The 15,721-nt window shown below is 40.4% G+C and overlaps 1 protein-coding gene across 1 annotated transcript in view; it reads left to right on the forward strand.

Moving 5' to 3' along the window:
* SUCLA2 (succinate-CoA ligase ADP-forming subunit beta) overlaps positions 1-15,721 on the forward strand; it is a 41,926-nt gene that overhangs the window by 1,804 nt on the left and 24,401 nt on the right. The window contains exons 2-4 of the mRNA XM_074960860.1: positions 1,697-1,880; positions 13,481-13,580; positions 13,804-13,966. Coding sequence (XP_074816961.1) covers positions 1,697-1,880; positions 13,481-13,580; positions 13,804-13,966 — 447 coding nt within the window. The remainder of the gene's footprint in view (positions 1-1,696; positions 1,881-13,480; positions 13,581-13,803; positions 13,967-15,721) is intronic.

Genomic DNA, 15,721 nt, shown 5'->3' on the forward strand with positions numbered 1-15,721 from the left:
CAGAGATGGTGAGCTTTGTAGCTGCAAAGAGTTCCTTTAGAATTTAGTTCATAGGTCATAGCCCAATGTCCAAATACCATATTCAGGGAGTACCAGCATAACTGGGACCTCAGTCTTGCGACTCAAACTTCCCCTGTTGAAGCGTAAGCAGATCTGAGATGACAGAATCAGGACCCAAAGGTCTTTTATACAATTTCATCTCTTTTGACAAGTTGGAATTCCTCAGGGAACAAAAGGTAATTAGGATGAATTTGAAGGATGAATACGGAGATATCCCGTGTTTACAATTCATTTACATGATAGGATGTTCTTTGGACATCTGAATTATCAGAATACAGCATAGACAGGGACTGTTGATTACATTGTCTACCCTACTTCATACATACGTAAATACACAAAAACACAAACTTATCTCCCCGCATGTCTTCTGTCGGTTATTTATTTTGCAGGATGTTTAACCCTTTCTAGCCATGCGTCACAGAAATATAAAAAGAATTCCAGGATATTTAAAGATAAGTGTCCAGTTAAAAATCAATGTATTTAAATGTCACTGTTGCTATTAACACCTTAGCCTAAACTAAGAGAATCTTAAAAATGAAACATTTCTTGTACTTCAGTCAGCTTGAACAGTGAAATACCTTTGGCTCCAGTCTTGCAAATGTGTATATAAATTAAACCCATTGACTTCAATAGGACAAATAATGTGCAAAAAGTTAAGCACTGTGCTCTTCTACACTTTAATTTAGAAAACAAAAATGCCTTTTTCTGGTATTGTTGGAAATCGTTCTCTTTTGTGTTATAAACACAAATTCTTGGTTTATGCCACCTTTAAAATTTGGAAAAACTACTCTGCATTGTGTCCAGTAATAGCTTTTCATAGTCTTGTTCACACTGCACTGTTGTCAGGGTTGTGTAGTAAGGTCAGAATTCCACCCTCATTTGCTCCGTTCGCCCTCTTGTTTCTGGCTAGTGTCTATCCAGAAGCTCCTGGCGCACTCATTCTGTGTCAGTTTCCATGAAGAAGTGACTGCGTTGAATGGAATGTCCTGGTTTCAGTCTTGAGCATATTTTCTCTCTATTTGACTTAAATATTTTTTATATTGGCTTGCCTTCTATGCAACCCTCTGATTAATTGTTGGCGCTTGACATCAAGTATTGTTGATGTCAATAAAGTTAAATCTGGATTTTTCTGCTTTTACGACGGTCTGGAGACCAAGATAGCAATGCTAAGTCCTGTCAACAGTCATTTTGCTAGATTGGTCAAACTCCGTACAATCCATTCATTTAATTACTGAAACTGGTGTACAATGCCCCTTTTTAACCACAGGTTATGCCTCTTAATTTATATATCTGTTATGCAGAAGTGTTTTAAAGATAAATAGTTTAGCTTTTACCATACATTTTGCTGTCTGTATCTAATTCTGTCAATCTTTACACTTTTTATGTAAAATGCCAAGTGTTAAACTGAGCACATAGGATTTTGTTTTAAGAAAACTGGAAATGACTCTTACTTTCATGTTAAATTTACTAGTGGTATGGCATCTAGCATTGTGCAACCTTCTTATTGTACCAGAATGTACAATCTCACATAAATCCATTCTTCAAATTCCATAGTTCTTATGCATTTAACATAAAATTTGTGGTTAAATAGGGGACACCCTGTTTGAAAGACAATTACTTTCTTTAATTTTCCTAGGTACTTGCTGGAGGTCCAGGACTATTCAATAGCCATGGGTTTCAGATGCAACAGCAACAACAAAGGAGCCTGTCACTGCATGAATACCTGAGCATGGAACTGTTGCAAGAGGCTGGTATTTCTGTTCCACATGGACTGGTTGCAAAGACACCAGAAGAAGCTTACACAATTGCAAAAGAAATAGGTATAATATTAAAGAGAACATATGTAGTTTAGACATGGAATTTCTGATACAAAGTATAATTACTTTTGTTTCGTACTTTCCTAGTAAGACACGTCTTAGTTCTACATATCCTCTCTTAAGGAGAGCTTCCTCTCCCCGGAAAAAACTTGCTTGAATATTATTTTATAGCTGAAATCTTGTTTTATTCATCGAAGCTTTCTAAAGCCTGAGATTCTACAATGCAACAATGGAAACAGTGACATCAGCCAGGTGGCCTAGTGATAGAGATGCGTTGCTGGATCAAATCATGTGCCTGAGACTCACATGGGGAGGATCTTAGTCCTTATGTATGGAAAGCGGGGCTCAGTGGCACTCCTATTTCTTGCCCCCGACTCTGTGGAAAGGGTCTTCACACAGTTTAACATCTGTGGCTGGAATGGGTTAGGGTGGGGTGGGTAACAAGGGAATATGTTTTTCCGTCATTTTCCCCTGGGCCCTTCATAATTTCTCTGAGAGAGCTAATGCATCATAACTTTTACATCTCTCCCATCCCCCCCAGATAGATCCAGGGAAAGACATGGCTGGAGGGGTTGTGGTGGGAGGCGGGGGGAGCCACTGCAGGTGAAAATGTTCTTTGCATGGGTGATCCAGGCCTCATTGATCATGAGGGCATTACTAGGTTTGCATGCAACATTTTTGCAATGGGAGTAAGGGCAAAAATCTGTCCTTCCAACAGGACAATGTGTTCCTTGAGTTCTTCTCAGTTTTCCTTGCAAAAGTCCCCTTCAACTGCTTTTGTTCCAGAGGGGGCTACTGTATGTAGTGTTGTAGTGGAGGGTGCGCTGAATTCCCAGGGTTTGAAGAGAACCAATTTGTTTGAACACTGCAACTTAGTTACTTTTTTGTTTGCAACCTTTCTCATAGTACATTATGGTCATTCATTATGTGAGAATGGTCAATTGTTAAGCTCTTCCTAGGCTACTAGTTGTCCAAAAAAACTATGCCAATACATTGTTCTAAAGGTAACTTTCTGTAGGCTTGCTCTTTCTGAGTTGACTTGACTTTCGTGTCACATTGACTTGCTACTTTAATCTACCCATGTCTCTTGTTAAATGTGTGTGTGTGTGTGTGTGTGTATATATATATATATATATATATATATATGTATTTCTGATTTGATTTTGATCTCCCTTCTGCATTGTTTCAGCAATGATTCTTTATTAATTTGCATGAAATAAGCTCTCTAATTTGAAAGATCATGTTGTAGACTTGCATCAGTCAGGGTTTAATGCAGAAAAGGATTTGCTGATTCCACTACCATATGTAGAAAGTCTAGATACATCTTCAACTTGCTGCAGCAGAGATGGTTCCTCAATCTTTATTTCTTAGACAAAGATGACTGCTTGTGTCTGGACACTGAACTCTGTTGTGGTGCTTAGGTTTATTGCAAGTAATAAGATCTACAAATAACGTTTTTTTTTTCTTCAGAGCAAGTGGTGCTGTGTTAAGATGTATGAAGGTTTTGAAAGCCCTCCCCCCGCCGTAGGTCTGACATACTAGAAATTCAGGTCTTGTCTATCCTGTTTTTTTTTTTTTCTGAGCCGCATTTGTCTCTTCGGAAGTTAATATGTGGCACCGACTCTGGGGCCGGAGCTACAGGCGCCAACTTTCCAAGGTGCTGGAGGGTGCTCACTGCTCAACCCCTGGCTCTGCCACAGGCCCTGCCCCCACTCCATCCCTTCCCGCCCCTGAGCCTGCCATGCCCTCGCTCCTTCCCCTACCTCCCCAGAGTTGCTGGGAGCCGGGGGAGGGGTGGAGCTGATTGGGTGGTCGGTGGGGGCTGCTGACGTATTACTGTGGCTCTTTGGCAATGTACGTTGGTGAATTCTGGCTCTTTCTCAGGCTCAGGTTGGCCACCCCTGCCTTAAACTGACAGGCTCATTGAATTCTGTGAAGGAGCTACAGATAGGACATAATCTTTAAACCCAAAAGTAGCCTCTATGGGAATCAAGCCAACAAACATCAGCTTACCACGAGAGTGGTGGTGGTAGAACAGTAGTAGTATTTTGTGGGAGTTTAGCTCTTTTAAATTGACATTACTTGAGGAACTGTTTAGTAAATCTGATAAATGTGATCATTACAATAAGATCTTTTGCCACTTCACAGAATTCAATGAGTCTTTTGCTCACTTGTGTAATAAAATTAAAAAGGAGTGTTATGGAAGAGGGAAATAGTTTAGTTAAGAGTCGGGAAAATATTTTATTTTATTCTGTTACCAGCAGTTTTACTATGTTCAGACTTTTTAAATGTTATACAGTATTTCACTTTCCCACTTACAACTACTGCCCAAACAAACATGGTGTATTGTCAGTTGACAGGTAACCTGATCCAATAATGTAATTAGCAACAGCTATGTAATATAAACTGTTTTCCGGCTTCATGTACGTTGAGCATGGTACTGCATACCCTTGTTTTGTATCCAGTGTGAATTTTTCAAAGGAAGGATGAAGAATAATTATTTATATTATTGTAGCACCTAGAAGCCTTAGTCACGAACCGGGATATCCTAGTGCTCAGGCCTATGCATATGGTATGTTGCAATCAGGGCAAATTTCTGAACTGAAGGTTAGGAAGGATGTATAAACACATTTTCCAAATCATGTGATGTGTTAGAGAAAATTTAATTAAAAAAATTAGTTCTCATTTAAAGTAACTTTTAAGATTTCCTTGTGTATTGGGAGTCAGATTTTCTTACTATTTACTAGAGATAGCAGTAAGACTTTACTTCTGTTAACAATGCAGAACCAACTGATGTACAAAGTACAAGCTGAATTCTGTTTTGTTTCATATATGTACAAAATTGTTAAGTTTGATTTGCAGGACCAATCTCCTCCCATCCTCCCCTCGCCCCCTTAAACCAGTGCAATCCCAGTAAAGACAATGGGGTTGCCAGGCTTATTTTAGGGCAGAACTTGGCCTGCAGAGTCTGTTACTAGCATTATTTTAAACAGAAAAAAACATCTCTTCACTTTCAAACTAAGCTAACCTGATACGGAATCATTGAGGCAATATGTGAAACATCTCCACTAAAAAACATTCTCCAGTGATTTATTGTGTTTTGTCTTTCTAGAAATTCCCTCATTCCTCCTAAATAAGCAAATAAATTAATATGCCAAGACATAAAGACAGGGCTTGCCCCTGTCTGAAGTCCCCCCCCCCCCAATTAATAAACTCTGGATATTCATATATAACAGTACTGGCACCCCATAGATTTTGATGTCCTGAACAGATGCTGCATCTAAGTATATTTAACTTTCAGGCAGCCACTCTTTTTGTCAGTATTCATTGTACCAACTGTCTGAACAATTTCTGATCTTAAGTCCATTGTATTTAAGTACCTTTTTAATGTTGATAAAATCCTAGAGAGTTCGTGGACAGAAATATTATAACTACTAATGAAAGTGTCTGTTTGCTTTGAAATTTGTAGGTTGCATATATAGCTTTCCTGTGCTTGAGTACTTGTTTAAATGGAAAGGTATACCAGTATGAGGTAGGGTGTAAATTTAAATCACTGTAGTTTTACAGATATTATTCCAGTATGAGTATCTTTTTTCCATATTAACTTATGTCACTTTGGAAATGTGGCATAAATTGAGTGGGTGGGACCCCAGAGTAAGTGTGTTTTTGTTTTGTAAGTGTGTCCACATGGGCAGTTTCACTGCTATAACTACAATGGTTTAACTACAGCTGTATAACTAGAAAAAATTTCCCATGTAGACAAGCACTAAGAGAACTACTACTAGAGGCATAAAATTTGAGTAGTAAAAGTAGATGCTCACTTTATATTTAAAGGGGAAAGTTATTTTATATTTTATTTTATATTTTAGTGTTTGGAGGCCCCATCAAGGCCTTGTTGTTCTAGGTGTTTATACACCCATAATAAACAGGCCCAGAACTGCCCCAGAAAATTCAGAATCTTAGCATCTGATGGGAGACAGCAGATGGATACAGCAAATATGTGGAGAGTGGAATAGGACGAAGTAGTAATACAATTAGAATTTAATATAAGCAGTGGCTGTATCAAATGACTTCTTGATATTGCACTGACATTTCCTGTTCACTGTAATCTGAGCTACAAGTTCACAATAATTTCCATGGGTAGAAGTGCACTCCTTTAGTAGATGTACAGTTGCACTCCTTACTGTGTAGATGCTAACTGTTGTTGCTCTTTACTGGTCACATTATCATATATCCAAGCCTTGCAGAGCACTTATCCCTGGGATTATGCTCCCTGAAACACCTCACACCATTCCTGTGCCTGAACTAACAGCCTGCGTCTGGCTCGCTTGTGGCCCTTCTGGCTGAAATACAGTTTACCACAAACTTGAAAATCACTTAGAACACTGAAACTAGTAGGCTTGAGTGGTGTTCTGACATTGTTTCTTCAAAAGTTTGGTGTTATGGAGTTTACCTGCTGTAGAGCCCAAAAATGTTATGGAACTATGATATGGACTTCTGGCATTGAGGCTTCCAGCTCCCTGTTTCCTAGTCTTGTGTGTTGAGCTAGATAGCTACAGAGCATGTAAATCATGTTCCCTTGCCGTTTGCTTTGTAGTACTCTCCAGCAGGACTTTTGTTGCGGCATCTTATTCCACCCCAATTAAAAAGGCAGCAGTAATGCTCTTACTTTCTTAAACTGAGCCAAAGGTTAAGTGAACCTGTCTTAGTTTTTATTTTATTCAATTCTTTACTACTGTTTTTTGCCCGTTTGGGTGGGAGTGTGAGGAGGAGATGACCAAAACCCCTGTTCTAATAGGACTGGTTATCTAACTGAATTGATGATATGCAGTTTTGCAGAATCTCTTAAAATTTGTGATATTGCTACGTATGTTGCATTTAATAGCAGGTACACACATAAAATTTTCAAACAAATCAAGACATTTTTACACAATAACTTGTGCAACACCTTTAATCAAGCATGTAAACTCATGCACAGTACTTCTTAAAGAATTACTATTAAAAATGCACTATGCATTAGGTTTTTTATCTGATAAATCAGTGTATAAGGTCCTATCCATAAAACATTTTATAAATCTAGCTCAGTGATAATTAGCCAAAAAATTTTAGTCTTGAAGAAGCTGTGGTGTGTTAACCCATTGACTGGACCACCAAGATGCAATCTTCTACACTAACTTATTGCCTTGCAATTAAAATACAGGCTCAATTCTTGAATTATTTGGAGGTTATACCAAAGCTTTCATGCTGTTCAGAAGGTCTGCCTAGTCTAAGTTCGTTATGGAATCAAATGTAATGTCTTCTCTTAAAAAGATAGTCTCTTCCCCTAAAGAGAATTTTCAAGTACATTAAGTACAGAAATAGAAATGAAAAGAAATGGAGCCAGAAAGTCAAGTTACTGGGGCTGTAAAGTATTAAAACACTGACATTCCCAAGGGTACAATCTGGACTATTGAACAGCAGTGCCCCCTTAAGTCTCTAGCCTGGGATGCCTCGTACACTGACTTGCTGCCAGAACAGGACACCTGGCCTGCTAATAGACAGCCTCCAGCATGTAACTTGCTCCCAGCTACACAGCATTGAGTGCTACAAGCCTAGCCAAACATACATTACTTACACGGCAACACCCACGTATACCCAGTCCCAGCCTTATTCCCCAGAAATGTGCTTCTTGCACTGCTCTGTATTCTTCTGGACAGTGTAAGCTCCTAGTAAGTCTGTCATTCCAACACGTTCTGCACCAGCCTTATCCGAAGTAGAGGTTCCCAAACACAATAATTTAAATAAAGTTTTTTTTATGTAGAGAGAAATAGATTTTAAGGATTACAAGTGATAAAGTATAAAAGTCAGAATTGGTTACAAAAGAAATGAAAAGAGAAACACAAGCTACTACCTAAATGAACTTAAAAGCCAAATATCTCTCGCCATTAGCTGTAATAGTTCACAGGCTGGATTTTCTTTCAGCCGGCGACCGGTCCCTTTGTTCAATGTGCTTTAAGTATTTGTTGATGCCATAAGCAGAGATGGGAGGAGGAAAGGGGTGATGTGGAGGTCACTGTTTCTTCTTTGTATAGCCTTCTCCTCTCTTTGAGCATTATCCCCTCCTCCCACCAGGTTGTAGACAAACAGTTATCTGTGTGCATGAGATTCAAACAGTCTCTGGGATGAAATGTAAATTTCTTGTTTCTACCTTCTCCACTGCTGGTGGATGGCCAGTTAAGTAGGTACTAGCCTCTTAGCACCTTGCTGGTGTGCTAGTGTGCCTTTGTTTCTGAGAAGATGATTTGTGGGTGTTACCCAGATCTGCAACATATTTCAGTAACAATCATATAGCAAAATCTCATAATTTTACATGCAGTGATGTTTGTACGTTTCAACAAGATAATATTCAGCAGATTGAATTTTCAGATGATCACTCACAAGGCATACTTTGTACAAAATATATCATAACCATATAAAAGTGATGAACATGGGGTACAGGGTGTCACAAGTACATAGGTCAGATCAACAGGTTCTTTTCAACAGTGTTTCTAAATAGAGAACTGGAGTGTGCTAGTTTTTATTTTCCTAGGATACGTATAATTTTTCCACTGTTCTGGCACCCAACAGGGAATGAGTGGTGAAGGCCTGCATATGAATCAAAGTTGAGGAAGCCAAGCTGAAGAAAGAAGGCTAGAATATCTTCTGTTTTTTTATCTATTTCCTTTTCAGTAGCAGACTTTTCAAATCTTGATCACAGCTATCTTTTTGGGTCCTTCAGGAGACTCATGAGAAATTTGAACAGAGATATAGAAATAGAGGAAATGGAGTTCATCATAGCCAAACTCTCATTTTCTCCCCTGAAATGCTTCCAGACAGTGGGGCCTGATTAGCACATAGTTTAATGAAGCAAATCAAAGGAAACACATTTACTAGATCATATATTCAGATAAGATCTTCTTTAATGTTTCTTGCCTGTTCTTAGATGAATAGAAAATGCTGAAGCTTATAATTATATTCTCATACTTTGGATTTCTTGCTGCTTCTTGGAAATAGTCTGACAGGTTGGTTGTTTAAGTGAATTAGGATATTTTGTGTTTCATGGCAAGAGAAGGTAGAGCTAAACTCTCTGCTGTATATTTTTCATTCTGTGTAATAGTTAAGAGTTTCACATCACTACTAAAAAGAAAAGGAGTACTTGTAGCACCTTAGAGACTAACAAATTTATTTGAGCATAAGCTTTCGTGAGCTACAGCTCACTTCATTGGATGCAGTGACCTGTAGCTCACGAAAGCTTATGCTCAAATAAATTTGTTAGTCTCTAAGGTGCCACAAGTACTCCTTTTCTTTTTTGCGAATACAGACTAACACGGCTGCTACTCTGAAACATCACTACTGAATCCCTTGAATTGCTTTGAAAATCTCCTCTGTGGTCTGTCAAATTTTGAAACAGCTTGTTATTCTTAAGGAGTGGACAGAGAGGTTATATGTACCAATAACACATGTCTCAATTTACGTATGAAAACTGTCTACAGTTTTCTTTTAACTTTAATGAAAAATAAACTTATATTCCTCACTACTTATTCACTGCTCGTTTGCTGGAAATTTATTGAATCCAAGGCTGATAACTTTCCAGAGTCTAATCCTACTCAAGGGGAGAGAGACTTAAATAAAACCCAACAACTGTAACAAAAATCCAAAACCTGCTTTAGTAAAGAATTCCTCTCTTTTGCCCTTCTGCAATGTTTGCTAATACTGCTGGTGCTCTCCACCGTTGCCCCAACATTGTTGCTTAAGTTTGAACAGTTCACTTTCTGCTTATACCTGTAAAGTGGAACATACAAACTTCTCTGTCCATTTTGTGATCTGCAAACGTGTCCCTTCCAACCTCTTAAGAGAGGATAAAAAAGGTTGTTTGTTTCTAGTTGGAGCTGCTTCCTGTACTTTTTCTGGCTGGCACCAGGCTATGCTGAGGTAGGATATTGACTTTTGTTCTAGTAGGCTAGAAAGAGGGGTTAAAATAGAATTCTAGATATCCAGGATTTGTCTGGTTATATGCAGAAAATCTTTGAGTAAACTTAGTGGCTTAGAGAAAATTAGGCTAATAAATATTGGTGTCAATCAAAAACAATGCCTGAAAACATCTATAGCAGGGGTGGCAAAACGGTGGCTCATGTGGCTTTACCATTAAAGTGCGGCTCGCGGAGCCCCCCCTCTTCCCCTCCATTCTTCACCTACCACACTGCTGGCGGGAGCTCAGGACCCCCGCCTTGCAGCAGGGTGGTGGGGCAGGGGTTTCTGCCCCTCAGAGAGGGAGGTGTCTCGGGGCTTCAGCCTCACCTGGTGCACCTGCTGGGGCTCGGGGCTTCAGCAGGATCTGGGCTGAAGCCCCGAGCCCCGGCAGGTGCACCTCGGCGCTCAAACGTCTGAAGATTGTCATATGTGGCTTGTGGGGTCAGTAAGTTTGGCCATCTCTGATTTATAGAGAGGCACCTATTGCTTTGCAGATTTAGCCCGGGACTGGGAGTCCAGAAAACTGATTCTCTTCCCAACATTGCCATTGCGTTGCTCTGTGATGTTTGACAAATTGTCCTCTCTCCTGGTTACTGAGTAGCTGAAGAGCTTTGATGTATAGCAGTATTTCTCTACTGTTATCAAAATAGCAAATATACTCATTTCATTATGAAGATTTTCAGAAAGATGTATAACTTCTGATCTTCAAAAAGCCATCCAAGTGGATTTTATCTGTCATGGAAGGATGTCTTTTTTTTTTTTTTTTTTTGGTCCTGCCTTTGTACCTGTTTCTACTTTTCTTTTACCCATGTTACATATGAACTTTTTGGGTCAGTTCTCCGTTAATGTATTCTTTGTAATAGATTGTTCGTATGTTGTAGCGTTTGAGTAGTAGGTCCAGAGGCGGATTAAGAGTTTGTGGGGCCCTGGGCCAGAGCAAGTGGGGGGGCCCCTCCTCCCCCTTCTGACTGCAGTCCCATGGCAGGAGTGCCAGGTGGGGCCAGCCCCAGACCCTGCTCCCTGGCACAAGCGCCAGGCAGGGTGCCCATTTTTCTGTGGGCCCCCTGGACATGGGCCCCATTGGCCCAGTAGCTAATCGGTTACTGGGTAGGTCTGTTTTGTTTGTAGATCGGTGTGTAGCAATATCATTGGCCAATGAACATTAATATTTATATCTGGTGGTTGGGTACCTTATGCTTGACGCTAAACATAAGGCTTGTACAACTACACGAAGACAGAATAGTCTCATGGAAGGGTAACATGAATAATAAGAGTCCCAAGTATTTCTTGCATGACTTCTCTGAAAATATTAGTCTAATCCACTGGTTCTCAAACTGTGGGTCAGGACCCCAAAGTGAGTTGTGACCCCGTTTTAATGGGATCGCCAGGGCTGGCGTTAGACTTGTTGGGGCCTGGGGCTGAAGCCTGAGGCCTATACTCAGGGCTGAAGCCGAAGCCCGAGCCCCACGGTGGGGCTCAGGCTTCAGCCCTGGGTGGCGGGGCTCAGGTTACAGGCCCCCCACCTGAGGCTGAAGGCCTTGGGCTTTGGCTCCCCCGCCTGGGGTGGTGGGGCTCAGACAGGCTTAGGTTTTGGTCCCCCTCCTAAGGTCTTGTAGTAATTTTTGTTGTCAAAAGGGGGTCACAGAGCAATAAGTTTGAGAACCCCTGGTCTAATCTGCATGACATCCAGTATTCAGTAGATATATAAAATGGAATAGGATTGTGAAGATAATTATCTTGGATGTAAAGGTCATAGAAAGTCTACATGTGCTCACATCTTAACTCGCAAACTCTTCAAATATTTTATACCAAAGAGATTGATAGTGACAGAGAAGATTTAAAGAGAGCTCCTTTAGTGTGTTTTAAAAAAAAAAAAAAAAAAAAAAAAAAAAAAAAGTGCTGGATTGGCTACTAATACTTTTCACTGCATAGTTACCTCAGATTATAACTAGAGTATTGCCCCAAACTTGAGTCCTGTCCACATACCGTGCACAAACTCAACTTGATTATGACTTTTAACTCAAGTTGGCTGGCCTGTTGGATATAGGCTAAAGCTCAGGTTAGCACAACTCAACGGCTGTCATGGCCAGTTTGTTGTATGATAGCAGGATAGTTCAGTTTGAGTGCAGGTAGTCTTCCACTGCCTTTCCAAAATTTCTCCCAACACCACCCAGTGTGCCCAGAAAGCACAGACAAGTTCTCCCACAATTCACTGGGGAAAGAATTCATAGATGAGCTTAGCTTATGGCAGCACAAAGAACCCTGGGACATGTCCCCAGAAGGCCAGATTTATGTTACAAAGTTCTGTTGGCTTAGCTGTGTTGACGAGGGGTGTGTGTGTGTGTGTGTGTGTGTGTGTGTGTGTGTGTGTTGGGGAAGGGGGAGGACCACAACCCTAGCTGACATAGCTAGGCCAGCAAAAGCTCCAGGGGAGACGCTCTTTTGTTAGCATCGCTTATGTCATTTGGGAGATGGTGTTACTATGCCAGCAGAAAAACTTGTTCTGTCTGTATACATTCCACCTATGCTGGGGGTGTCTGCCAGTGTAACTATACCAGCAAAGCATTTATAGTGTAGATAAGGCCTTCTTTGTCATCTCTGGGAGGAGGGTGGAAACTGCTTAAAGTATTTGCCCAAAGGTTATGGCTGAGTCTACACTAGGAATGCTATGCTTTGTATACTATACCAGCAAAATGCTCCAAGTATGGATGCAACTTACACTGGCAAAGCTGTACTTGTATAGCTTTTTCTAGTGTGTCCACCCTCTGAACAAAGCAAGCTAGAATTGTAAAAGTACGGTTCTGCCAGTACAGTTTTGCCAGTACCAATGGTTTCTTCTCGCAGAAGCATGTCAGTCAGGGGTCACCTCTCTTTGCGCCCCTGACTGCTATATCATGGCCTACAGAAGTCTGTCATGTAGACATAAAATTGACTTAGGCTGAATTAAGAAGCTTGACAGCCTAAAAGTTATACTACTCATTCTCATGTTCTTCTCACAAAATCTGGTAGATTCGTTTAGGCCCTGACTTCTGCCAAGCATTCCAGCACGTGCTTATGTGGTCTGCTGGATTGGGGCCTTAGTTGATTGCATGAGCGCTACTCATTTGGAAGCTAACTTGAGAAAGTATATCAGTTGTATACTAACGGGCAAGATAGTGCATAGGGTGGATGCATGCTGCTATTCATTCTTTCACACACAAGAAAATACTGGCTAATGATGGCTTGAAAAGTTGTGTTGACATTTAATGATGTAAATAGTACTGAGATCTGAGAGAAGGTTAATCCGTTCGATTATGTCAACAAATAATTGAATAATGACTAATTAAACCAAAAGTCAGGTCAGTCATTTTATAAATACAGACTTAGAATGCTGGAATTTGGAATCTTTCTTGAGCTGGAGCTCCTAGATTTGTTTGTACGTCAGCCTGATTTATTTTTTTGTCAAGAGAAAACATTGAGTAATGTAAGTGAGAGTTCTGCCATCTTAGTCTGAATAATCTGTACTCTATCTTGTGGGAGGGAAATAAACTGAAAATAGCCTTGGGTATGCTACTGACTAATTTAGGAATCATAATTGACAAATTCTGGCTTTTTTTTTTTTTTTTAAATTCTAGGTTCAAAGGACCTTGTGGTAAAAGCTCAGGTTTTAGCTGGTGGTAGAGGAAAAGGAACCTTTGAAGGTGGCCTCAAAGGCGGAGTGAAAATAGTTTTTTCGTAAGTTGTATTTTTAAATTATCAGGTAAATTTGAAAATATCTTCAATCCATTTATATGGCTTGGAATTTTAATTTGATTAAAATGCCTTGTAAACTATGAAGACGTAAACTAGGTAAGAACATATTTTTACTGTAGACTAATATACAGAACTTAAATTAATTCATTCTACTCTCTTTACTCAAGCATTTCTCTTGTCACATTCTGAGCTTCTCTTATTCTAGTCCAGAAGAAGCAAAAGAGATTTCCTCCAAAATGATTGGAAAGAAGTTGTTTACCAAGCAGACAGGAGAAAAGGGCAGGATATGCAATCAAGTATTTATCTGTGAGCGCAGATATCCCAGGAGAGAATACTATTTTGCAATAACTATGGAAAGGTCATTTCAAGTGAGTATAGATATAGTGCTCTTAAACTGAATTTGGTATATTGGGAATCGAAAAAATATTACTGCTGTTCTTCACTTGGGTCACATTTGAATTTGAAACTGATTTATAGAGTTGTACATGAACATAACCTTCTGTTTGGTAGCATGACCTTGGATTGCGTGCTTTTTAAACACTTCAAATACCAAAGCAATTTGCTGTGGCACAATGCAATTAAATGAATGCTACATAACTGGATATCTGTAGTACTGACATTTCTGAACTGCAGAGTTGATAATTGCAGTGGGATAGAGAAATGATCTAATTTCTGTCTCCTTGACCACACTTAATTTTAAGTGGTTGGGGATTAATTTTAAACATGCAGCCACAGCTGTCTAAAGAACTGCAGAGCAAGAAGATGACCAAGATTTTAAAAAATGGGTGTCCAGAATCAAGTTTCTGTGTCTGTTCAGACATGTAAGTGACCTGACTTTTAAACCGCTGATAACTGGAGGAATTATATTAGCATCTCCTCCTCCTCCTAGAGAAGTTACTTACGTACATACATACAATTCAAAAATAGTATATAAACCAGTGGTCTCCAACCTTTTTACGCACAAGATCACCTTTTGAATTTAAGATCAACCCAGGATCTACCCTGCCCCTTCCCTGAGCCTCTGGCCCGCTCACTCCATTCCCTCCTCCCTCCATCCATGTCAAGGTCCTGCCACACTCTGAACTCTGGGGTACAGATCTGGGGACCTGCATGAAAGACCCCCTAAGCCAGAGGTGACAAACCTGTGGCTCCGGAGCCACATGCAGATCTTCAGAGGTTAATATGCATCTCCTTGCATAGACACTGACTCTGGGGCTGGAGCTGCAGGTGCCAACTTTCCAAAGCTCACTGTTCAACCCCTGCTTCTGCCACAGGCACTCCCCCACTTCACCCCTTCCCACCCAATTCCCTGAGCCTGCTGCGCCCTCTCTCTTCTCCTCACCTCTAGAGCCTCCTGCATCCTGTGTGATGGGAGGGCAGGCACTGATGGGCAGGGCGGCTGGCAGGCGGGGTTGGGGAGCTGATGGGGGGCTGCTGACATAATATTGTGGCTCTTTGGCAATGTACATTGGCAAATTCTGGCTCCTTTGCAGGCACAGGTTGGCCACCCCTGTCCTAAGCTTATATTCTACCAGCTTAGGTTAAAAACTTCCCCAAGGCACAAATTCCTTTCCTTGTCCTTAGACGGTATTGCTGCCACCACCAAGTGATTTACACAAATTTCAGGGAAGGATCACTTGGAATCCCTATCCCCCCAAGCCCCTTCACCCCCTTTCCTGGGGAGGCTTGAGAATAATTGCTAACCAATTGGTTGGTATATGTGAGCACAGACCAGACCCTTTGTCTTCAGGACACTGAAAATCAATCAGGTTCTTAAAAGAAGAACTTTATTTATAAAGAAAAAGTAAAAGAATCATGCCTGCAGAATCAGGATGGAAAGTAACTTTACAGGGTAAATAAAAAGATTTAAAACACAGAGGATTCCCCTTTGACTCAGCTTCACAGTTACAAAAACAGGAATAGAACTACCTATGTAGCATAGGAAAGTTTACAAGCTAAAACAAAAGGTAACCTAAAGCATTTCCTTGCCTACTTACAATTTCTGTGGTTTTAGATCTATTATTCCAAGTATGTTTTCAGGAGATGTTGTACCTGCTTGGCTTCTCTCTCTGCCTGGAGAGGGAACAACAAAGAGAGAGCACAAACAAAACCTTCCCTGCCCC

The sequence above is a fragment of the Natator depressus genome, chromosome 1 (assembly GCF_965152275.1).
Source record: "Natator depressus isolate rNatDep1 chromosome 1, rNatDep2.hap1, whole genome shotgun sequence".
In the NCBI taxonomy this organism is placed as follows: domain Eukaryota; kingdom Metazoa; phylum Chordata; order Testudines; family Cheloniidae; genus Natator; species Natator depressus.